Genomic DNA, 24,716 nt, shown 5'->3' on the forward strand with positions numbered 1-24,716 from the left:
AAGCACTGAAAAAGTGATTTTTCCATATTTTCCCAGCAAGCAAGTGTTCTCAAACTTGGCCGAATATTTATTTATGCTTAGTTATATAACTGGAATGAATTACATACTCAAAGGCACAAACTGTGGCTACTGAATGAGGATGTCAGCTTAAAACTGTCATTTTTTGAATGGAGTTCGGCGTGCAAACAATAACTTGCTATTAAGGTGTTTATTGTTATTATTATTATGAAAAACGGCTATTAAAGTGTTTATTAACTTATTAACTTGTGCTCCTAACCTGTTTTAGCTGCAAAATGCTGGTTTATTTACCTTTAGCTGTGTCAAAAGTGACAAAAGCGACTCCCTCCATGTTGGTTGGGTATTTGACCTCCTCCACGTCTCCTCCTCGACTCCTCTTGTAGCTCTGGAAGTGAATAGTGAGCTTATCTATCATCCTGCTGTCTGGTAACACATCAGGTACACCGGACACCACCACAATCCTGCAGCTTTCCATCATGCAACCTAGCACTGTTGCTATAAACACACATTTGCATGTGTTAAGTTTCACTTTCACTCTGCTGTGTGGTGCTTAGAGGATGCAGTAACATAATGCATCCACTAGGTGTCTCTATTTCTCTACATTAAGCACATTTGTTGAAGATGGCTAATTTATGTTAATATCACTGCAATGCCCAGAAAGCAAAGACACAAACCTGGCAACATTTTACAAAGATTTATAAAGAGATTATAGTTAGAATAATTATAAATAATAATAATTATAGTTAGACAAAATTTAGGAAAATTGAATTAGAGTATATGGAAGCTGGTTAATAATTTATTTTAATTACGCTTTTCATTGTATGTAAATACACTTGTTGGTACGATCATTCTCTTTTTCTTTATTTTCTTTATTTTTTGTATTCTACATGTTCGAAATAAATTTTGAAATGAAATGAAAAGAGTTGCCTCATCATGTTGCTTTTATCCCCCCCCAAACACACACTAAAAATAAATAAAATAATAAATAAATAATCAGATTATTTAGCATTTGGAAAAAGTTATGTCAACAAGTGTGGTGCAAACATTTATTAGAGTCAAACCAAAGAAAAAAAAGAAATTAAAGCCTTTCATGATTCACACAAACAAAAAAAAATCCCAAAAAAAAGAAGCCAAGTAGAGTGACAAACTCGATTGCATTTTTCTTGTGCATATAAACATTTTAATTAAATATAAAAGAAAGACCTGGCCGAGTGCAACAAACAGGTACGAGGAGGAGGGAGGGAGGAGTTGATAAAAGAAAAATCCAGGCCCCGTCCGACACCGATCAAATCTCCGTCTCGTTCATCACTTCAGTGCAAATCCAACATTCACTGTGTATAAAAGTGACTTTAAATAATTCAGGTAGTATATCTATTATTCAGTGTTTATTATTGTATGGGCTCACATTGTACAAGTGCTGCTGCGTGTTATTGTTCGGGAGTTATACGAGATACCTGGGAGATAAGTCAGTGGCGAGGACACGGTTATTGAATGTTAAATAAAATACTTTGATATGAATGCTCAGTTTTTTAAATTTTTCAAAAAGTGGGCACAAAAACATTCTTGAACCAGAAACAAGATTATGTGGCTCAACATGGTGCCGTCACACTCGTACACCTGCTATTAAAAAGAGCCACGAACAGCTGGCGAATGAATCCCAAAGCTCTCCAAAACACTTAAACAGCAAATTCAGAATAGAGAGGGGACGTGTTTCACAAACGGACCAGAAAACAAATGATAAAAATGAACTAAAAATAAAATAAAAAGTGAACATTCATTCTTCAAACGTTTGATTTTTTTTGATTTGGACAGAGTCTGGGACTCCGAGACGGTCCAGACTGAGGCAGCAGAGGCAGGTGGTTGGATGTGCGTTCATGTGGCGCTCCTTAAGGCGCGCCGGGATCTTAGCAGCTATGAGCCGGCCTTGTCCGAGTCGCACAGCTCCCCGTTGTGTCTGGCGCTAGTTCTGAGTTTAAAGGTGGCCCGGGGGCCGCCGTGGTGGAGCGCGGCGCTCGGGGGAACAGCATATCTGGAGGGTAGCATGGCGAAGATGGAGTATGATGAGGCCAGGTGTCCGCCGGGAGCGTCCCTGGTCGTGTTGCGCAGCCGGGGCTGATGGTCCGACAGCCGCTGGATCAATTCGCCCCCTTTGCAGAGCTCTGCCAGGAGGTGGTGGGAGTCTGTACAGCTGATCCCCTCCGGAGGATCTGTCACTTCCAGGATCTGACTGCTCACTGCAGACACACACAGACAGCACTGTGAGCAGTAAATAAAATGTCACGGGTGGAGAGAAAAATCAGACCTGCACCATCGGGAGGCTTCAATAAACTGCTGCTGTCAGCTTTAAAGCAGGTGGAAGGTCACTCACAACTCAAATATCACATTTTGACTGTTTCTTGGTAAATAAAAAAAGCACGATTGTCAGTTAAAGACATTTTAATGTTGAACTTTCCACCGCTGCGTACGAGCCCCCCCTCCTTGTTGATAGTACGAGCGGGATTGTTGACAAAAGCACCTGAATAATGCAAAAAAAATACCTCGGCGAGCAAAAATAAATAAAAAATACGACGCAATATTTGAAATAATCAGCACATTTTCTCCCGGTACAATACCGCCGGGGCTGCAGGTTCCACTGCCAGGTGTGGATTCTGCCCTGTCTGTGATTTATTCTGCTTACATTCACAAACTTATTCTCCGCAGCTGCGGAGCGCGGCAAGCAGATTTTGACACAACAAAAAAAAGCGTTATTTCAGTTAATCTGCTAAATAGACTACGCAGCATGCGGAGCTTATCACGTGAGGAAATCTCAACTTTTAATGATTGATGGTTCAGGAAACTGCTGTGTAGAAATCACGTCATAATATAGCAGATTTCGGTGCTTCTTTCTGTATAAAGGAAGGTCAACTTTTGGTCAAAATGGTGCGCTGTTAACTCGAGGTCCACTAAACTCAAGCCTCCCTCTGGACTTCCTATTACCTGCTTCACCTACACTGAGATCTGAAGACAGAGGTTTTCTGCTGGCCTTCCTCCCATGACCGCTACGCCAAACCCCCAGTGGACCCTGAGGAGACACAGCACAACGGTTACATCTGTATTCTGATATAAAGAGGAAGAACTTAGATAGAATAACATTCAAGCGTTACCATGTGGTGTGTGTTGGTGTGTCCGATCTGGTGTTTGGCCACCATGTGGGCAGTGTGGATCAGCGGAGGTCTGATGGAGGGTTTGAACTGCAGAGGTTGGCCCAGTAGAGAGTAGTGTGCTTCACCTGGACGTCACAGTCAAAACAAAAAGACATCACAAACTGAACATCTACTGTGAGTTTATATGGAGTCATATTTGTGCCTTCAATCCTGAGCGAACAATGGGAATTTAGGGAATTCGATTTTGTATAAAAATTACAAAAACAGTATTTAATTTGAGCTAAATAATAGATCATTTATACGTTAGTCTGTAGTTTATTAGATTGCAACCTGGCCCTTGTTTTAGATAAACAAAACATTCATTTTGGACCCGCCAACATTTTTCAGGAAAAGCCATATTGATAATTTTTCTAAATGCTCTGTAGTTTTTTGTTTCTTTTAATATTTGTCTACATAAAAATGTTATCAATAAGACCTTTAAAATGTTTGTAATAATCTTTGCACACTCCGGATTGAAGCAGAAATACCACGTCTGTGTTGGTAAGCATGCTTTGTCTGTAATACTGAGTAAACACCCCGGTGACCGGATGCGTCTCTGACCTTGTCCACTGTGGCAGAAGGCTGTAGGGAGCGGCGGGTGGTGGTGGTGCGGGTGGTGGGCCATGACAGGGATGGACGAGATGCCTGATGGGAGGCCCTTGACGCTGGGCGGCTGGCCTGGCGAGGGAGTGAGTGCCGGAGACAAGGGCAGGCTGCTCTACACACAACACACCGGCGGTGCGGGCGTGAGGGAAACGAGGTGGGGGAGGGGGAAGAACAAACACTTTCATTCAAAAAAAGCAAGCGTCGACGTTTCTCTTTCGTAAAGTCATTCTGTTGTTCAAGTTGTTGCTTTAATGTACCGTTCCATCCACATTAGTCCCCCTAATGTACCATTACACCCTAATGCTCAGGACTATTTGCTCCTCGTTTTCAGGTTACGCCAGCGTTGACTTCATTTGCGGAACCTATTTACTATGACATTTAACCTGCCTGGAGCGCCGGGGAGGCTGCGTTTCGGCAATTCCCCGCGTCACTCTCGGACTCAAACAACCAAAGTAAATTGGCTTTCAAATTGCTTTCTTGTGACCGTCTTAACTTTCTGACACATACTGTATTGTTCTACGTGGCAAACATTAGCGGAGCAAATTTAATTTAACATCGTTTGTTGTTGTCAAGAAAACCTCGGGGCCACAACCTCAATAAGGTTATTAAAAGGTTACAAATATAATCTTAGCACAAGAATGCTGTTAGTGGTGTTGTTTAGAGTCGCCTAAATGGATGCACATGGGCAGCGTTTGTACCTGGGTGTTGTCCGGAGGCGCGGGGAGCTCGGCAGGCCGGCGGCCGCGCTGGTGCTCGGGGCCCGGGTGTTTGTGGCTGGGCTGTTTCCGCTGGCAGGGGGAGGGGGCGCGGGGCTGGCAGGAGGGTGCTGTCATTTGCAGCATCACCATGCCGCCGCCGGCGCCCGGGGGTAACAACCCTGCACACACAAAAAAAGCTGGAATTAAAATGCGGTGTTGACAAGAAACAGACACTTAACACGACTTATTATTATTTAAATCATCACATAAACGCGTTTCTTTTGCCCTTTTTCAGCATTTTTCAGCAGTGAAAACGCCGCTCCAACGCCGTTAGCCGCCGAGCAATTAGCTTCTAAGTGCCTTGATTATAAAGGCACATCCGTAGTGGCTTTAACAGACCATTCCCTCTCGCTGCTAAATCCTCTCGATGATCCACAAGATCCGATTATCTTATTAGTTATTAGCATTAACGTGAACAAAAAAAACATTTTTTTTCCCATCTAATTAATTTCTGTTTACTCACATTACGTGGAAATCATATTGCACAGCCGGCGCCGCCGCTGTTGATTTATGAATTACTACACAGTAGCAAGGACAATGGATATTTGGACTTATTAATTTGCAGATTACTTCTGGCCGTGGCCCGGCCAATTAAAAATGTTTACTGGTGACGCTGTAGGTGAGGCCGCCCGCGAGACCTTCATGTGACCTCATTACTGACGGACTGGAAATGATGGCTCCCTCCATCGCTCTACCCATAATAATCAGGCATGAATAATAAAGGTCATTAGTAAGGAGACGGCCCCACCTGGGCCTCTGGACAGACGATCTGTGGAGCCTCTCGAAAGGCCAGGACATGAAAAGACGGGTTATTATGGTGAGTTCTGTTCCTTTAAACTACTAACTATCTATTAAAGATAGGGTTGGTAATTTTCTTCAAAAATATTTTTTTGTTATATTTGTTGAAATTCTCATTTCATCCTGACAGCAATCAATCAATCAAATGCTCTGACATAAAGAAATCTGGTATCTGTGGCTGTCGCAGGGCTGTAATAGAGAGCTCCAGGGATGACGTATTTTAACATTAGGCTATAAACGAGTTACACCACAGTCGCATAAGCGCGAGTATATACAACGAGGCTGTAAAGGAGGACGAGTCGGCGTGATGGCGTTTAGTAGTCTCATTTAACCTTGTTAGCAACCGCCTTTTTTAAGACACATTAAGGCTTCAACATTCCCGAGTGGGGTATTTATTGATGCATTTTATGTCGTAGAACAAAACGTTGTGTTAACCACAGACCTTATTTCTGGCATCTAACTAAAAACCCCATTGACTCCTCGAGACGAGGAAACCGGAAGTGTTAAAATGGTAACCACTTTCCGGGTTTAAGTACTTACAACAGCCATGTTCGTTGTTTTTACGTTGATATTGAACATTTTGGGGGAGTGGCTTTGGAGGGAGTTACCGACTTTCCGAAATTTTGGAGCTTGTGCTGTTACTTTCATTGGTAAAGAGTTTAGAAAGTGAGTGTGCTCTTAATAGTTTCTCAACATTACCAACCCTATTTTTTAGGGATGGGGGAAAAAGTGATACAGCATAGTATCAAGATATTTTGCGTGCCAATATTGCATCGATACACGGACGTCAAGTATTGATCTTTTAGTATATAAACTATTAACCTCTTAACAATCCGACAATTCTGTCTTTCGGAGGTTGTAGTGGGCTCAGTCTTAAACCTAGAGTGAAGATACTGGTATCATATGAAACTAGAAAACCTAAGGAATCCATAGGTAACAACCATGTCATACTAGCTTGGTGAGGAAAAACTGGCATGTCCATTTTCAAAAGGGTCCCTTGACCTCTGACCTCAAGATATGTGAATGAAAACTCTGAGATGAACGGAGTGAAAACTGTATCTAATTAGATAAAACAGATGTTGACAAACTGCATAATTTGCAGTTGAAAAAAGGGAATAAATCTCAATATATCTTATCGAAATAAAAACATATTATGCCTTAAGTATCGCCTCTGGTGATTCCTGCCCCAACTAGCTTTAAAACTAGACAGATATATCACCCATAAGGCCCATATATCTGCTGATATAAGCTTATTACAGATATAACATTCATATATCAACATGTTTTCTGTACTGTATTAATGAAATCAAAGCATGAATGTGATTCAGATAACGTATGATGCAGTGTTTCCTTTAGAATCATCATTTAGGAGTAGGACAGGGTAGTTTTTCACTGGACCAAACATCAACATAACATTCGCAGTGGTCGACGTACTCTTTAATCTCCGTGCAGCTCCGGAGGAAGAAGAGGTGCATGTGCAAATCACTTTCACTTATCCCCTCTCCGGGGAGCCGTCATCACCACGCCTCACTCTTTCTCATTTTGAAAATTCCAGGGTGTAAATCTAATCACGCTTCTGACGCGCACACAATGGCAGAGTAAACCCGGGGAAGATTATTTCATTATGAAGCTGTGGGTCGTAGCTATGGAGGAATACATTCTGCCGTTATTGACACTGAGAGATGAGGGAAAATAAAGGATGTCGGAGCGCTGGCAGTGATGGGGAATCTCCAGGGCGGCTAATGGCGGAGACGCTGCTGCTGCTGCTGCTTCTTCTGCTTCTGCTGCACATCACTATGTGTGTGGATCTAGAGCTGCGTACCTGCATACTGCTGTCCTGGGTGCTGCTGGGAGACGCAGGGCGACGAGGTCTGAGGAAACTGGAGCTGCTCCATCATCTGGGCGGGCAGGAAACTCACTGTTGAACTGTGAATGAACACACAGAGGAACAGGTTAGATAATCGATTAATCGATTAATCGATCCAGCTCTAACGGATGGATTAACCAATTAGAAAAAGGTCTGCAGATACCCTGTGTCAGGTTTAAATGTTGCACCTGAAGAAAAAGAAGTACACCTAAGTTAAGACCACTTCTAAACCCGCAGAAGACGCAAAACCTCCAGGAGCTCGCAGATCTTGACGCCGCAGCTGGGGTATTATATTTGAAATTTAACTTTAAGTCCATCTGCAAAGCAGGCGCTCTGCTCCGCAAGCAACCTGCCTGCGGGGACTCGCGTACAGCTGGCGAGGAAGCAGGCTGCAGGTGGACAGTCGGGGTCTCGTGGGAGAACGCTGAGCCAGTCGAAACGCCGCCGCATAAATCATTCCCACACTGACTGCCCTACTAAAGAAGCAGCCTCGTTTTACAGCTGGGACAATGAGAGAGTGACCTCTCCTCTCCCGTGTGTGTGTGCGTGTTGTTCTTCTGCAGGTGACGACTAGCGAACACGGCTGCTTCATGTCTGCTGTTTGTCATGTGTACGGACGGTCCCAGTAGTGCTTCCCCTCACCAGGATCCAGATTGATTGGGTCCATGGAGGTAGAAACTAATTACATGTTTTGCTTTCTGTGAACTAGTTCTATCAATCAGCGTATAATGAGAGAGAGCGGCGCTCACACCGCCAGAGTAATGGAGGGAAACGAGTAAAGCTCTCTGAGAGGGCGTCAAGAGTCGACATCCATCAGCTGCACGCCGACCCGCTTCGCCAAAAGCGCCGTGCTAATAACTTCATTTTCCCCCCCCGCGGTGAACAAAGATGACCTTGGCTCGGCGGTGCTTTGGGGATGCTCTCATCAGGTCTATAAATAAGAGGCACCTTCAGGAGCATCCAACACCTGCAAATCGGTTTCTGGGACAGAGTACATCTACAGGCGAGCTAATAATTCCACCTAAACCTGATTAAAGCACCTCCACCTATTAGAAACTGTCATTATAAAAAGGTTGAACATAAATCAGAGGAGGTTTATTATCAGTTTGCAGCAAAAATCTGAACCAGAAAACTCTTTAGAATGATTATTTAATGGATTAATGTAAACCGGGTTAATACAAAAGCATATTTTTTATGCTAAATGCAGTACCTGTGAGGGTTTCTGCACAATATGTGTCATTGTTTTGTGTTGTTAATTGATTTCCAATAATAAATATATACATACATTTGCATAAAGCAGCATATTTGTCCACTTCCATGTTGATAAGAGTATTAAATACTTGATAAATCTCCCTTTAAGGTACATTTTGAACAGATTTGAGAGTGTTAATCTGAGACGGTACCTCATGGTGGTGTGCTGGTTCGGGGGGAGCAGGCCGTAGCAGGGCTGCATGCCAGCCACAGCCACCGCCCCCTGTCCTGGCTGACAGGACACAAACACTGGCTGCTGGTACGTCTGCTGTGGCATAGAAACCTGCTGGAGGGAAAAACAGCAGGTAAACATGGCAATCGAGCCACACAGAAAACAGAAAACTCACGTACCTGTCAAATAGATATTCATTTTCTTCGCTGGATAAGAAGCGATAAAATCTTATCTTTTGAGATTTGCACTTGCTATGAATACCGGTGTAAGAGCACCACGGAGAGAGTGCTTTTTCTATTACTGTTTTGAGTGAGCACTCCTTGTTTGGACATTTTTGAAATCCACTATGTCATAATTTTGTATTCTCCCTAATCTTAACGACAAATAACTCAAAGTCAACGCTGGTTTTCTCCATTAAAAGGATAGTTTGGGTGTTTTGAAGTGGGGTTGTATGAGGTACTTATCCATAGTCAGTGTATTACCTACAGTAGATGACAGTCGGCACGCCCCACAGCAGTACATTGCTTTGCTTCGGTGCCGTTTCTCCAAACTGGGGGCGTGCAGACCGTCATCTACTGTAGGTAATACACTGATTATGGATAAGTACGTCGTACAACCCCACTTCAAAACACCTGAACTATCCCTTTAATATCATGCTTTTATTTTTAAAGCCCTCGTCTCTTCCTGTGCCTCGACAACGATCTCAAGACAAACTCCATTCACAACGAAACAAAATGCTCTTTGTCGTCTCTGCACTGGGAATATTAATCAGACACTCATCATCTCATCATCCAAATACCTGATAAGACTGCATTGGAGGGTACTGGACCATCATGCCTTGCATCTGGTTGCCCATATTGCTTTGCTGGTTGCCAGTGAGCGCGAGGTTGGATGTTGGCTGCATGCCCACTATGGTCTGGTAGCTGGACGCTGGGTTTGGCATCATGGCTTGGTGCACTGAGGCGAAATGAGAGAAAAAGGCACGAGGCTGTGACCGAATGAAAAGACACTAACAATAATAAAACAATTAATATTCACGACTAACGGGCGAAGACGGCGCTAATAAAAAGCTCCGTTATCAAGATTTAACAGGGAAATAGTTGAGGAGTTGATTGATTTTTAAAGGGAAACAAAAGGAGGAGCAGATTGGAAGAGATTGTGGCCTCGGCTCGGGGAGTTGAGCTGCAACAGCTAAGCAGGTTTGAGGCACTCGGAATAAATGAGAAAGTCAATATATTTGATTTAGCCCGTGGTGGCCTGAACCTGCAACCTGACCAACAACTTCCACTTCGACGAGTGATTAAGTTCGGGGGGTAAACAGAGAGTGGCGACACATTTCTGTAGTACTACTTAAAAACCCATTTAGCGCGCCCCCGGAGGAACACGGATCCGTCCATTTTCAGAGCGTCCCCTAAAATGGCGGCGCTCGTTTCCTAGCCGGAGGGGAAGGGGACAATCAGACGCTTAAATGTCAAGGTGACAAAAAGAGACATTTGAAAAAATACCGTCCCTCGTGACACACACACACACACGAGGTAATCCAATGGACAAAGGAGAGGACGTCCTTTTGTGAAGGTGTCTTTACAGTCTGCCGCCCTGGGAGAAAAGTACAACTAGACAATGAGAGGGCTCGGCGAGGAACAGAGAGGGCGGAGGACTATTTATATCCACCCTCGTCTCCCACCTTCACTCACAAACCAAGCATGAAATGACCGTAATATCAAAACGCACCCCGCACATTTTATTCCATTCCAGCAGGCAGCAGATGAGGGACGACTGAGACTTCTTCACTCCCCGTCTCTGTCTCACGCGAGTGTTGCTGAGCATCCAGTTTTTGGAGGATGACAGTTTTGTGCACCTTCAGGATTACAGCCATCCAGTGAGGAGACCACTTATAAGGACGTTTTTGCTTTTGCATGCACACGCTCCATCAGTGTTTGTATCGTTATCGTTATGACGAAATACGTTAGTAATACAACCAATTTTCCATGACTAAGGCAAGACGGCACAATATCGTTGATGAAAAAATACGAGACTAAAATGTGGTTTAAGTTTTGAGTTGTCGTCGACTAAATCTAGACTAAAACTAGACTAAAACTAGACCAAGGTTTTGAGTTGTCGTCGACTAAATCTAGATTAAATCTAGACTAAAACTAGACTAAAACTAGACCAAGGTTTTGAGTTGTCATCGACTAAATCTAGATTAAATCTAGACTAAAACTATACTAAAACTAGATTAAAACTAGACCAAGGTTTTGAGTTGTCATCGACTAAATCTAGATTAAATCTAGATTAAATCTAGACTAAAACTAGACTAAAACTAGACCAAGGTTTTGAGTTGTCATCGACTAAATCTAGATTAAATCTAGACTAAATCTAGACTAAAACTAGACCAAGGTTTTGAGTTGTCGTCGACTAAATCTAGACTAAAACTAGACTAAAACTAGACCAAGGTTTTGAGTTGTCATCGACTAAATCTAGATTAAATCTAGATTAAATCTAGACTAAAACTAGACTAAAACTAGACCAAGGTTTTGAGTTGTCATCGACTAAATCTAGATTAAATCTAGATTAAATCTAGACTAAAACTAGACTAAAACTAGACCAAGGTTTTGAGTTGTCATCGACTAAATCTAGATTAAATCTAGACTAAATCTAGACTAAAACTAGACCAAGGTTTTGAGTTGTCATCGACTAAATCTAGATTAAATCTAGATTAAATCTAGACTAAAACTAGACTAAAACTAGACTAAAACTAGACTAAAACTAGACCAAGTTTTTGAGTTGTCGTCAAATAAAACTAGACTAAAAGGTTTTGAGTTGTCGTCGACTAAAACTAGACTAAAACTAGACCAAGGTTTTGAGTTGTCGTCGACTAAATCTAGACTAAAACTAGACCAAGGTTTTGAGTTGTCGTCGACTAAATCTAGATTAAATCTAGACTAAAACTAGACTAAAACTAGACCAAGGTTTTGAGTTGTCATCGACTAAATCTAGATTAAATCTAGACTAAAACTATACTAAAACTAGACCAAGGTTTTGAGTTGTCGTCGACTAAATCTAGATTAAATCTAGATTAAATCTAGACTAAAACTATACTAAAACTAGACCAAGGTTTTGAGTTGTCATCGACTAAATCTAGATTAAATCTAGACTAAATCTAGACTAAATCTAGACCAAGGTTTTGAGTTGTCGTCGACTAAATCTAGATTAAATCTAGACTAAATCTAGACTAAATCTAGACCAAGGTTTTGAGTTGTCGTCGACTAAATCTAGATTAAATCTAGACTAAAACTAGACCAAGGTTTTGAGTTGTCATCGACCAATTCAAGACTAAAACTAGACCAAGGTTTTGAGTTGTCGTCAAATAAAACTAGACTAAAAGGTTTTGAGTTGACGTTGACTTAATCTAGATTAAAACTAGACTAAAAGGTTTTGAGTTGACGTTGACTAAAACTTTACAAAAATAACTAAAATGTGACTCGAATAAGCATTTTTTGACTACATCAAAAATATCTGTCAAAAGGAACACTGCGCTCCTTCCTCTATTGCTTGTGTCCAGCCATGCTGAGGTTACTTGATGTCCTGCAGGTTGAGGGGTGAGGGGCTGAAAAAGAGACCGGTTCACTGTGAGATTCATAGAGGCCTCTCAGACAGCGTCCCGGCCCCGCATCCCGCCTCTCAGACTCAGTGGGCTTCCTCTTTGGTATTAAATCATACTCCAGACCCTGAAAACCATTAAAGAGGACCTATCGGGCTCATTTTCAGGTGAATACTTGTGTTTTGGGTTTCTACTAGAACATGTTTACATGCTTTAATGGTCAAAAAACACTTTATTATTCTCATACCAGCTGTGCTGCAGCACCTCTTTTCACCCTCTGTCTGAAACGCTCTGTTGGAGCTCTCTGATTGGTCAGCTGGCCCACTCTGTTGTGATTGGTCAACCGGACAAAACTCTTCGGACTCTGCTCTAGCTCCACTCTAACTAGCTCTGTTTGCCGAACTAGCCGTTAGGCCAGTATTATGAAAATGTGTTACTTGGTGACATCACCACGTTACGGAAGAAAAGGTGGGACTTCAAGCGAGGCGTTTCAGGCAGTATCTTCAAATGCTTCATATCCCTAAAATCTGTACAACCTTAGTTAAAAGGTAATGTTACTAAATAAACCATAATAAATAAAAACAATTACAAAAATGTTACTAAATAAACACAAAACATATTGATCCAAACATATTTCTTAACACTCCAGAAGTTATTTGAACTATGCACATGTTTTAGTTTTAGATATGCTCATTTTTATGAGCAGAATGAGTGCAACGGCGTTACATTACATGCCGCAACTTGATGATGTCATCACGAGCGTTCAACGCTGATGACGTGAAAGACAGAAGCCTCGGCTTTCCGCTGCAAAAACAGTGAGCGCTCCAGCTGTTATGGTTTTTATCGATTTAAACAGGATCAAACAGCGAACCGTGGAAGGTTTGGTTTTAAAGGATTAAAAGAAAAAAGGTGCTTTTCTGTGATGTAACTTCCATTGAAGGTAAGATTTCTCTTCCTTAGCGATGACTAATGAACTCTAGCATCACCCAACAGCAGAGAGGAAGGAATCCCTTCACATATAATACACGCCGCTTTCCCACAATGACCATGACGGAAGCCGAGGCCCTGTGGTGACGAACGTCTGATGCAAGGGAGTGGAAACATTCACAGGTCTCCCTGTGGACCCCGACTGAGCCATCAGACTATCCCCACTGATTACTTATTTATTATGTGTGCACCCCGTGCTGCTACACCTTCACCTTTAGCTGCTCTTATATATCTTCTTTTTTTTAATTAATGTAAAAACACAGAAGGAAAAACGAGGCACTGAAGTCATTTTTTTTCTGTTTCCCTTAGAAATAATTGCTGTCCTTTGCCTTTGTAGGTCAGCTTCATTTGTCCGCTGTCTATTCCCCAGGTCCCCAGCAGGGAAGCCGCATTTGCAGCCTTACAGATGACAGAATAGTGCCGCAGCCACTTACACAGACGTGTGTGTGCGCACACAATCGTGGCCGACATCGCATCCAGTTAAGCAGGAGTGTGTGTGAGAGAAAGAGCGAGCAGGAGCTAACAATCTAAACTCCTGTGGTGAAGGAAAAAAAACCCTCTGAATAATCAAGTGGATGATTCCCGGGGAGACGTGTGAACTCGTAAAAACAAACAAAACACAGGAAAGAAAATGGAGAAATATTTGTCCTTCAGTAGAGCCGTCGGACTGCGTCGTTCCCTTGTGATGAAACAACAACAAATAAATACTATCTAAGGGCTGGAAGTGAGAAGTCTGTTGATACAGACTGGATTTAGCAGCAAGGCTGGGAAAATTCAAGGAAAAATCAGTTGCTTTTCACATCAGAGGCTGCAGACCTCGGTCATTAAAACACCCTTTGATTTGTCCTCAGATCCACCGTGTTACTATATCAAAGCTCCAAGTCGTGGAACAAGCTTTGGTTTATCACAGAAAACTGGAGAAATGAAGGGTTACCTGCTATTTTTTTGTGGCATCCGGGTGATTTTATGACAATTTAAAGGAACAGTGTGTAGAATTTAAAGGGAGAAATGTAATACAATATTATTAAGTATGTTTTCTTTAGTGTATAATCACCTGAAAATAAGAATTGTTATGTAAAAGTACAATATTTCCCTCTTAAAGGAAGTGAAAAGAAATGTAAATACTATTAGTTTGACCGCCTTTGAACTAGACGCTAGGCAGGTACTATGCAAAATGTGTTACTCAGTGACATCACCACGTTACGAAAGAAAAGGCGGGACTTCAAGCGAGGCGTTTCAGGCCGTTCAGGAGAAGTGTTTCTCCCTTTGGCGTGGGCTTTGCAGACCTTTTAGATGCACAAAAACACGATATAACACACTAAAGGAAAGGTGGCCGTGTTCATACCTTGTTGCTGGGGCAGGTTTTGGCTCTGAGGGCAGTTATAGGACAGCGGGTTGACGGGGGGCCGGTAGTGCTGCTGCTGGCCGGAGCAGTGGGGGTGGTGCGCTGAAGAGCAGTAACACGCCGACATCTGGAAGAGACGCACAACTCTAATTCAAGGACTGTGCGACACCTTTAGTAGCGTAGTAGCGTTAGAATTGATGCTAGCCGTCCCTACCTGCTGTACAGGCTGCTGGATGTAGGCGTGCTGCTGGAGTAGCTGCTGGTTCAGCGTGGACCCGGGGAAAGCAGCAGGGCCCGGGGTGGAGCTGTGATACGCGTGGTTGGGGCCCGGCGTCGGGAGCGGGACGGGCTGACCCTGCAGCAGCCCCGGGTGTCCTCCCGACGGGCCCGCCAGCATGTAGCTAGCAACCTGCTGCTGATGATGCTGCTGATGCTGCTGCGGGGCTCCCTGCAGCACCATAGAGGAGGGGTGGTGGTGGTACATGGTTGGGTAGTGGCGGCCGTCCGGAGCCGAAGCGCCGCTGTCGCCGTGCGGCTGCTGCGCCAGGGTCATGTGACCGAACTGGGCGTTGAGGGCGTCAGGCTGGAGAGAGAGAGATTTGAATCATTAAATCTGTTCAGAACATAAATCAATACAGTTTTAGCTCAAATCAAACACCTGCTAGGTTTCATTTGAAGGTTTAAAACGGAGTCTAAATCTGACCCAGGTCTGCGGAGACCGGCAGACTCTTAACGTGAACTATTTATCTGCCGGTCCGGGTCATTTCTGACATGTTGCTGGAAAAGTGGTGTTTTTAGTCATGGATTATTCAACGCCAACATCTGCTGATGAATTAAATATTAATGGAACTTTCCACAGGCATAATTAGCCACAGAGGCATGTCTTTCACTAAAACCAGGTCAGAAATGAGGTTAAGTGAATGCATGATCTATATATGTGAGTACCGGCTGCTGCTGGATTTAGATATACACCTTTACAGTTAAAAGGAAAGAGGGGGAATAATAAGGTGTGTTTTGAAGTTTAGGGAGATAATGCTTGATTTTAGATAAATAAAAACCAACTCTACTTGCCAAATTCACAATTTAAAAACAGAAAAATAACTATATGTAGCAAATAATGTTGCTATATTTTAAATATATCACAGACTATTCATTAAGGAGCTCATTAAAAAGGTACAAATACAAAGATCAGAGTCGAATTTGAGCATTTCTGGAAATCTGTGCCAGAGTTTTAATTTATTCATACTCAGAGAAAAAGTCTAGAAATGAACTCTTAATGGTCCGACAGGAGATGGAGAGCAAAAGGGAGGAAGGGAGGGATAGTAATAAAAAGGAAGAAAGTTAGGTACCACAGTGTACTGTTGGTTAGGATAGACGGGCAGGAACTGAGAAGGAGGAAGAGGAGGAAGAGGATACGAGACCGTCGGGTTGTGAACGGGCTCGGAGGACAGCTGGAGAGGAGGACAGATCGGCTGAGGAGAGGTGGACAGAGGGACAGGAGGTGAGACCGGAGGAAGGATGCTAGTAAAACGGCGGGAGATTCAATTGACCGTTTGCTAAACCCCCCCGTTTACGCTTTCTCAGCTAATGTTGGCTGGAGAATAAACTTCCTCACATCCAATAAGGAGCCAACGTTACCTACACTCTGATAAAGTACCATCTAGGACCAGCTTCAATCTAGACAGACAGTAGTACCAGCATGGGATGAGGTAATAACCTCATACAACCCCACTTCAAAACACCCAAACTATCCCGTCAATACTCGCTTGAACATGTGGAGACACGTTCGTGGGAGGGGTTTATCAAACGGTCAATTAAACGACTCCCATTTCAACACGTTAGTGAGGTTAGAGAAAGTTAGAAAACACACTGTACATGAATTCAAGTTGAATGACCCACTGACCTGGGAGTGCAAGTGATTGGTTGGCTGCTGCTGCTGCTGCTGCTGCTGCTGTGTCGGGGCAGGGATTGGCTGCTGTGGGGTTTTCCCCTGCTGTGGGATCCTGCCGGCGGCGGCGGCGGCCGGGTTATAAACTACGGCGCTGCCGTCGGGGTGGATGAAAGGCTTGCCTGTCAAATTGAATTCAGAAGAGACACACTAATAATTCATCATCATCATCATACAAAAGGAAACGCTTCCTGGTGACAGGAAGGGAGGGACACGCCCAGACGTGGTCCATGAGAGGAGAGGAAATCAACAACCTTGGCAGCGTTTGAAGTTCAGTTTGCAGCTCAAAAGTGTACAACTGGCCCGCGATGAATATTTACAGATCGCTCCCATCTGTTCGTTTTGATCAGCATGCTTCGGTCGGACTGCTAATTTGACAGACAAACCGAGCGCAGCCCCACGCCAACCTGTAATTCTGTCCCAGAGTCGTGAATAATTCACAAGTAAACCAGAAAATTACAAGACACGAACACTGACTTTGATTTAATGCAGCGCAGAAAGAGAAATCCTGTTTGTGTGTTTTTTAAATAGAAACGTTTCATCCTCCCGATCACCCACCTGTGTGTGGGTTGACCAGAACGCTGCCCGGCGGTATCCCTGAGGCTTCCAGCGGCAACACGTAATAGTTGGTTGCGTCTGTAGCGGATGGCGGCTGCGAGGGGACGCTCTTGATCATCTCAGGGTGTCCGGAGCCTCTGGTGTCGGCGGCCGGGTGGATTAAGGGCGCGCTGGGGATGCTGGACCAGGACGGGGCCGTGACCGGGAGAGGCAGCTGGGGACGGGACAGCGAGCTGGACGAGGAGCCGACGCTGCTGCACGATTCCGAACCTGAGGAGAGGCAGAACAATGAGATCATCAACAACTTCCTACATCTCCCAGAACGACTTTAAGATGAGAAGCAGTCGTGCCTCTCGCTCTCTTGTGGCAACTGTTGATGGAGAAATTGGTATCTCTGCGCCGTCTGTGATGGATTTCTCCCTGTATAATTACAGGATGGCGTGCAAAATGGCGAGCAAAGAAGTTTTTGGGAGGAGGTTATGCAATCTGCTATCAAATCACAAAGAAGCTGCACTGGAAATATCACTTTAACTGTTTGAAATGCTTTAAATTTCCATTTTAAGAGTATTCAGATACTAAAATTTAGCAATATCACAATGTACAAATACTCGATTACAGCCATAGCAACGGTCTGTTATACATAGCAACGGTCTCCTATAAAGAAATAACAGACCGCAGAAACAAACTTTTCATTTCAGATGATTGAGAGGAATCCTGCTGCTAGTTTCAGGTAGAGATGGCGTGCACGGCGGCGTGCACGGCGGCCTGTAGCAAGGAGCGGTTATTTGAGGGATTAGGCGAAGGGCAAGTGCAGGAGAACACGGCAGCGAAGGCGAGATGTCTCCTCGACTTATACTCCCAGAACACAGAGTGAGGGCAGCCAGCCGCCTCGTAAACAACTTAAAAAACTGCTCAGGCAAGAAGCTGCTGCTGCACCTCTGTGTCGGGAGAAGAAATAACAGGAGATCGGCAAAAAGAGAAAAACGCCAGACGGGAAGAAAATGGAGAGCAGAGGCCAACCGAGGACTTGTACCCTGCATCCACTGAGATAAAGAACGGCGGTGAAGAATCATCTAGTTACAGAAGTCTCACATTGTGGAGTAAGCACCTGCAGCATCTCGGTGACATGTGTGGCGCTGCTACGCTTATACATTATGCAGCGGCTCCTCACCGCTAGGTTTTACACTACTGCTGCTACAACACTTCTCCGTCACCACGTTGCCGCGCGGTCATTAGTTTTGACAGCTGTCCGGCGACGGGGCGGCCCGCAGACGTTATCGAGCACGGCAGGACAACAAACATTTGTTCTGACGAGACCTCGGGTGGCCTGAACGCCGGAGGATTCTGCTTGGAGCTCAATATGCGAAGTTTCTGCTCCCCATTAACTCAGTGTACTATCTAATTAGGATTCTTCTCCTCTTCATGCTGTGAGTTTCCTCTCAGTATCTAAACACCTCCCTCCACCCCCGTCGTCTCTCTTGCCTGTCTTGGAGAGCCTCCCGGTGCTCTTGCTGCTGGCCGTGCTGTCCCCTCGGACCAGGCCGGGGGAGATGCCGCTGAAGCTGCTGGCCTTGGTGATGGCGGGCCGCGGGGCGAGCCGGTTGGAGCTGTCCGAGCTGTCGGTGCTGCTCCACGGCCGGGGCTCGCCGTGCCGCGGCAGCGTCTCCGTCTCGGAGCTGCTCTGCCGGCTGGCGCCCGACCGACCGGCCCGTAACCTGGACAAGAAGAGAGCATTTTGTATTGTAAGTATTTCAAGCTTGTTTTAATCTTAAAGGGGACATATCATGAAAAACTCACTTTTTCAGTGCTTATGCTCATACATTTGGGTATCTGGAGTGACTACCCCTTTACAGACATGCCCACTTTATGATAATCACATGCAGTTTGGGGCAAGTCATAGTCAAGTCAGCACACTGACACACTGACAACTGTTGTTGCCTGTTGGGCTGCAGTTTGCCATGTTATGATTTGAGCATTTTGTTTTATGCTAAATGCAGTACCTGTGAGGGTTTATGGACAATATCTGTCATTGTTTTGTGTTGTTAATTGATTTATAATAATAAATATATACATACATTTACATAAAGCAGCATATTTGTCCACTCCCATGTTGATAAGAGTATTAAATACTTGACAAAATCTCCCTTTAAGGTACATTTTGAACAGATAAAAAAATGTGCGATTAAATATTCTAATCAATTAACAGCCCTACTTTTACTACATTATAACACATGGATAAGTGGGGAAAAACACAAAACAAAACCTTAATAAAACTCTAAAAAAAAAGAATAATTAATAGATGTATTTGTTTGTTTCAAGGCCGTTAGATGATTCACTTTATGACGTGTGAAACACGGCCTGTGGGCTTCCTGTAGGACCGTATTCTGCCGTGTAGATTTAAGCTAAAACAAGACCGCATCTTCTCCCAACAAACATCACATCCTGCCACGCTTGATCAATAGAAGATGACATTTGAAAAAGAAAACCCGCGGTGTAATTGGCGAGCTTCGGTTGCAGTAGGCCGCCCAACACGGGCAGAAAATCACATTTAACAGCAGCTTTCCTGAGCAGCGAAAAAACAAATCCTCAGATCAGCACTCCTGCTCCTGAGCGAGCCGATTAAGGCGGACGGCGATTCAAAGGGTTCTCGCCTCTGAAAGAGCTGAATGATGTGTGACGGCGTGTGTGTGTGTGTGTGTGTGCGTGCGTGCGTGGACGTACCTGAACATTTGCCGCCTCTGTTGGGTGCTCATGCATGCGCCTTCATCCTGAGCGCTGAAGGGAGGAAGAGAGAGGTGACAAAATGAGATATCCACCATTTTAAAAAACATGACAGAGCGGACTCTAATTGCCGCTCTGACAGGAAAACTATAAAAGTGATTGAACGTCATTGAAAGTAGAAGAAGGGCTTTAGTTTCACTTTAAAAGGATCTAATCGCTTCTACTTTTGGCCAATTAGCTGACAATTCATCATCCATAGTAGACGGAGCTTTTTGGAACAGAATTATGACTCAATGAGAGGTGAACTACTTACCTTCTATCGAGTATGAAGTGGTCTCCCTGTGGGTGGAAATGAAAATTACAATTATCTCTTCTTGCGTTTTCTGCACATTGAAAATCCTCTTCTGAATTGGCTACAGCATGAATCAATTTATTAATAAATCTGAATAAAACGTGCTGTTGACAGATGCTTGGACCCCGGTGCACCTGCTTGCAGTTATAGATTTGACTTTATAGATTTGGCTCCACATCAGAGGGACCCCGTCTAAAAAATTCATAAATCCAGCAGTGGTAATTGGTAGCAAGAAAATCTACTGAATTTGCACATGAATAGAAACGACACAAAGATTTGTGCAACATGCCCCCCTCCTCCTCCTCAACACCACCGCCACCGCCGCCACCGCCACCGCCACCGCCACCGCCACCGCCGCCAACCCCCACCCCGCCTACACAAACAAGCTCTCACATCATGTGCAAATATCCTTTCTCTGGCTCGCTGGTACTCCTCCTCCCTCTCCTCCATCGATTTGCTCCTCTTGTCAGCTTTCAAACGCATTCGGATCTGGCAAGGACACACACACACACATGCACAAACGCACGCACACACGCACGCTTCTTTAGCAGCTATGTCAGGGACGCCAGATTGTCCCACTCTTACCAACATGTCAGATATGAAAGTGACAGCTTGGTGTGAAAAAAACACCTACCGTGCTGTCTTCGCGATCAAAGCTGGAGTTGTCTCGTTTGAGAATGTAGCGTTTCTGAAAATCGTCCGCCCTGTCGTCCTTGATGTGCTCTGAGAATTTCTGATCGGGTCTGTCGGTGGTGGGGGGGTGGAGGGGGGAGAATTCACAAGAGTTTTAGTGGTGGCGGCTTAATTTCAGGCAGATGCTGACAGCAACATATGTTAACCAACAAGCAGGGCGGGAAATATACTCATCTGTCGATTGATTGCAACAGCAAACAGAGAATTCACCAATTAATTAGCGAGGTGATCGTGTAGTATAACGAGAGGTCTGATAATTCTATATTATACCATGGTCTGGGTGAATACTCGATTCTGATTGGCTGCAAGCGGACTAGAAATATCTCCCGTTGCCAAGTCGTAGCTAAGGTTCGTCCTATTTACTGGAGCAGTGAACAACATTTCTATTGCATATGAACCTTATGGGATGGTAATGGTTGTTTCAAGTATTGTGTTGCCAGGGAAACGGGAGTGAATGGATTGTCAAAAACTTTGGATTTTGGTTGCAAAACGCATGAAAATATGAATTAATGGTATTTTTCTTTGGCAGGTGACCATGGTATAAGCGGGATAACGCCCTTCGAGGTGTCCATTATGTAATTATATTATACCTTACATAATTCATACATTCATTTTAATCTAAAAAGGTCAGTAAACTTGTAAAAAAAGATCACAAAAAGACCAAAGAGAGGCTCACATTCTAGTGTTGGTGGTTTTGTTGATCACCACTGACTTCCCACTGGGGTCCACATTGTGGTCCATGCCAAAGTAAGCCGCCACTCGATGTAGCAGCATCCTGTGGTAGGACGTCATGGGCGGGAACTTTCTCTTTTGGCTTCTAGACGGAGACACAAATGTGGTTAATGGTGTGCAGTTTAAATGTTTAAATCACAGTTAAAAATACATCAGTAAGTTTTACCTCGTAATGATAAAGGGAACTTTACATGACTGATCCAAACTCAATATTTCATACTTCCAAAGACACTAAAAGGAGAATTTGATGACCAGAGTCAATAGTAAGGTCACAGACTCCTCTTCAAAATGATGTGATACACCTAAACAGGGCTATCCTCTACAGAGCAGTCACAAATGAAACAGCCGAGACGACGAACAGCTGCTCGATTTAATTGCGTGACATCAAGCACAGCCCATCTGAACGTGTAAAGATCCGTCTGCGCTTGTATTCTGGAGAAGAATATTTCAACTTGATGGAAAGAGTCTGCCGGTGTTCATTCCCATAACTAAAACTACTGCAGCTGGTTTCAGTGATTAAATGCTCCTCCTCTGCTTGAAAGCAGCTGCCGTAGCGTTGGGTGAGGAAACCTTTGCTTAATTAATAATATCTGAATGAATATGTCTTACTCATTATTGCTGATGAAGTCCAAGATGTCCTGTTCCAACTTCAGTAGCATGATTCGATCCCTAGAGAAATAAATGACACAAGATTGTTTTTGATAATCATTATCACTTTAATAATATATATAATGATGATATATATAGTAATAATAAGATCTCTAAAGGCATGGTCACACCAGAAAGTTGCACGGTAAAATTCATCTGTGTCTTTGCAAAACATTTGGCAATAGACCGCTAACAAGGTAGTCAGCAGAGAACTAGTACCTACTCTATTACCTATCCAGGAACCCGGAAATAACATGTGCAACAAGGCTAATACGCTACGACAGCTTGAAATGGCGTGACCAGGCCTTTAGGCTCCAAAAGATGAACTCCTGAGGGTCAATCGGGTGTGTCTGTTGGGCGTACCTGGGGTTACCCTTCAGCGTGTTGACCAGGAACTCGTGGAGATCTATGCCAGTTGAATCTGTGTAGTCTTGACTGGAATCTAACCAAGAAACACACAGATTCAACGATCAATAATGCACCAAACATCTCATTTATAAAACACCCTGAATGTGCAAAATGAAGACACAATCCCCCCGATTACACGCATGTCATTTTCTGAATATAAAGTCATTTATATGAATAATAAGGAACTGGAAATGTTCCGGCCCGTTAACTCCCCAAATTAATGATAAACAGTGAGTGAAACGCAAATTAATCAGCTTGTCATTCAATTATTTGTGAAAAAAATAGAAAAGTCAGGATGTGAAAAGAGAAACTTCACTGAGGGTGACATTGCTGTAGGGGAGCGTGCTGTTTGGTGGTTGTTGTTGTTGTTGGTGTGACCAATATGAAATAAATAAATAAATCTTCGGCTGTGAGCGCTGCCAGCTGAGCCATTTAAGAAATGAGGAAGTGGTCGGATAACGAAGTAAAAATAAAAGTGTGTTCCCAACAAAAGGATGGGACCCATCAGAGGGAGTCAGGGGACAACCGGAGCTCCCCCCCCGGTGGGTGTCTGGTTTCTATAATTGGAGGGCCGCCTCATCAGCGGTGTTGCTCCATAGAGGGAAGCAGACACCTTTGGACGCCCGTGGGAATCCGTATAATTGCTTAACACCTTGAGCTTGTTGCAATTAACTGAATCACGCCAATTATCGGCCCATAATGAGATATCATTTAAAACGGAGAAGTGCTTGTGGACAAACTGGAGGGCACCGTGGTGGGGGAAAAAAAAAAAAAAAAGTTTAGGATCGTCTGTTCCTCGTGACACGGTAAGAGATATAATTATTACAGAAGGCTGTAATCTGGCTGAGTGACACGGATTGTGTGATAAGTATCATTAAAGCATTGGCTTCATTTCAACACTTTGCCTGCAGCACCAAAATATTATAAACATATATATATATATATACTGTATAAATTCTATATTTTGGATGGTAAAAAGCATCTTTCATGCTCCTTTTTTTTGGGAGTAAGCAATGTTTATAAATGAGGCTCCAGGTGTTTATGATGTAAGGAAAGCTGAGGTGTTAATGGAAAGATTTCAGCTCCTGGGAATGTGATGACTACGAAGGTCTAATTTCCAAAAACAGAAAACGATAAAATAAAAATCTCTGCAGTTGCACTTCACTGACTGCGTTCCTCACCTCTCGACAGCATCTTCCTCTGCGTCTTCTCAGGTTTGTCCGCCTTATCACAGCCGTCTTCTTTCTCAGCTTGGTCCTGTGTGGCTCGATCTTCCTTTTCAAAGGGCTGGAGAAGGAATCCATCCTATTCGGGGGGGGGGAGGGAGGAGAAATAGCGATTGGAAAAACTGATTGATTCAGGAGGTGTGTGTGAAGCAGATCTTGCTGAGGTCTTATTAAATGCTGGATAGTGTGTGTGTGTGTGTGTGTGTGTGTGTGTGTGTGTGTGTGTGTGTGTGTGTGTGTGAGGCGACTAGTAACCACACACAAGTGCAGCGTTTTACAAGAGCTTCAGATCCTAAAAGTTGATCGAAGAACAGACATGAGACGGTCATTTAGAAAGGAGGCATTAAATATGAGGCTTTTAATTCTCTATGATCTTGCCTGAGGTTCTGGGTTAATTAGAGAATAGCGTGGGCAACTGAACCCATTTGTGCCCAAAGACTAGATATAGTATGATAAGGAAAAATGCCAAAACGTTTGTTCTGATTGGTCAAAAGTCTTGAAATTTGGTATAGCCAAGCTTTAGGCAAGTATCTAATAGTACAACTTTGAAATTTTTTGATTACATGAAAAATCACACTTTTATCTATAGTCAAAATTTTGAAAAAAACTAACATTGTGTTTATTAAATGTTTTCCATAAGAAATATATTTTTTTTTACACTGCATATATGTGCATATCTTTGATATTCAACTTGTGATGAGTTCATAGATACCAAATACTTGATTGTGCTCCTTGCCATTTTCTTATCATACTAGTATTTGGGCACATGGGACTACTGTTTTTTCCTAAAATATAACGCAAAAGCAGTAGAAACATGTACCCAAAGATTAGATATAGTATGATAA

General features: G+C 43.5%; 2 protein-coding genes across 4 annotated transcripts in view; both read right to left on the minus strand.

The window, feature by feature from the left end:
• Window positions 1–591, minus strand: part of LOC141762593 (uncharacterized) — a 152,876-nt gene extending 152,285 nt beyond the window's left edge. Inside the window, exon 1 of one of the 2 annotated variants that reach the window (XR_012592846.1) lies at window positions 310–591. Coding sequence is in view for 1 of the 2 variants with exons in the window: in XM_074626501.1 (XP_074482602.1) it covers window positions 310–496 (187 nt within the window). In the remaining variant the exon portion in view is untranslated. The remainder of the gene's footprint in view (window positions 1–309) is intronic. The other variant, XM_074626501.1, reaches the window with a different exon arrangement.
• A 459-nt stretch (window positions 592–1,050) lies between these two features.
• LOC141762586 (R3H domain-containing protein 1-like) overlaps window positions 1,051–24,716 on the minus strand; it is a 46,674-nt gene continuing 23,008 nt past the window's right edge. The window contains exons 6-27 of one of the 2 annotated variants that reach the window (XM_074626491.1): window positions 23,827–23,950; window positions 22,601–22,679; window positions 22,199–22,258; window positions 21,534–21,674; window positions 20,799–20,907; window positions 20,558–20,653; window positions 20,126–20,151; window positions 19,813–19,866; window positions 18,574–18,806; window positions 17,092–17,361; window positions 16,489–16,655; window positions 15,935–16,057; window positions 14,800–15,168; window positions 14,586–14,712; window positions 9,452–9,609; window positions 8,633–8,766; window positions 7,185–7,288; window positions 4,505–4,683; window positions 3,762–3,918; window positions 3,162–3,286; window positions 2,995–3,079; window positions 1,051–2,252 (exon numbers count right to left, since the gene is read on the minus strand). In XM_074626491.1, coding sequence (XP_074482592.1) covers window positions 1,930–2,252; window positions 2,995–3,079; window positions 3,162–3,286; window positions 3,762–3,918; window positions 4,505–4,683; window positions 7,185–7,288; window positions 8,633–8,766; window positions 9,452–9,609; window positions 14,586–14,712; window positions 14,800–15,168; window positions 15,935–16,057; window positions 16,489–16,655; window positions 17,092–17,361; window positions 18,574–18,806; window positions 19,813–19,866; window positions 20,126–20,151; window positions 20,558–20,653; window positions 20,799–20,907; window positions 21,534–21,674; window positions 22,199–22,258; window positions 22,601–22,679; window positions 23,827–23,950 — 3,243 coding nt within the window. In that variant the 3' untranslated portion in view covers window positions 1,051–1,929. The remainder of the gene's footprint in view (window positions 2,253–2,994; window positions 3,080–3,161; window positions 3,287–3,761; window positions 3,919–4,504; window positions 4,684–7,184; window positions 7,289–8,632; window positions 8,767–9,451; window positions 9,610–14,585; window positions 14,713–14,799; window positions 15,169–15,934; window positions 16,058–16,488; window positions 16,656–17,091; window positions 17,362–18,573; window positions 18,807–19,812; window positions 19,867–20,125; window positions 20,152–20,557; window positions 20,654–20,798; window positions 20,908–21,533; window positions 21,675–22,198; window positions 22,259–22,600; window positions 22,680–23,826; window positions 23,951–24,716) is intronic. The other variant, XM_074626492.1, reaches the window with a different exon arrangement.

This window comes from Sebastes fasciatus, chromosome 24, assembly GCF_043250625.1.
Source record: "Sebastes fasciatus isolate fSebFas1 chromosome 24, fSebFas1.pri, whole genome shotgun sequence".
NCBI classification, from domain to species: domain Eukaryota; kingdom Metazoa; phylum Chordata; class Actinopteri; order Perciformes; family Sebastidae; genus Sebastes; species Sebastes fasciatus.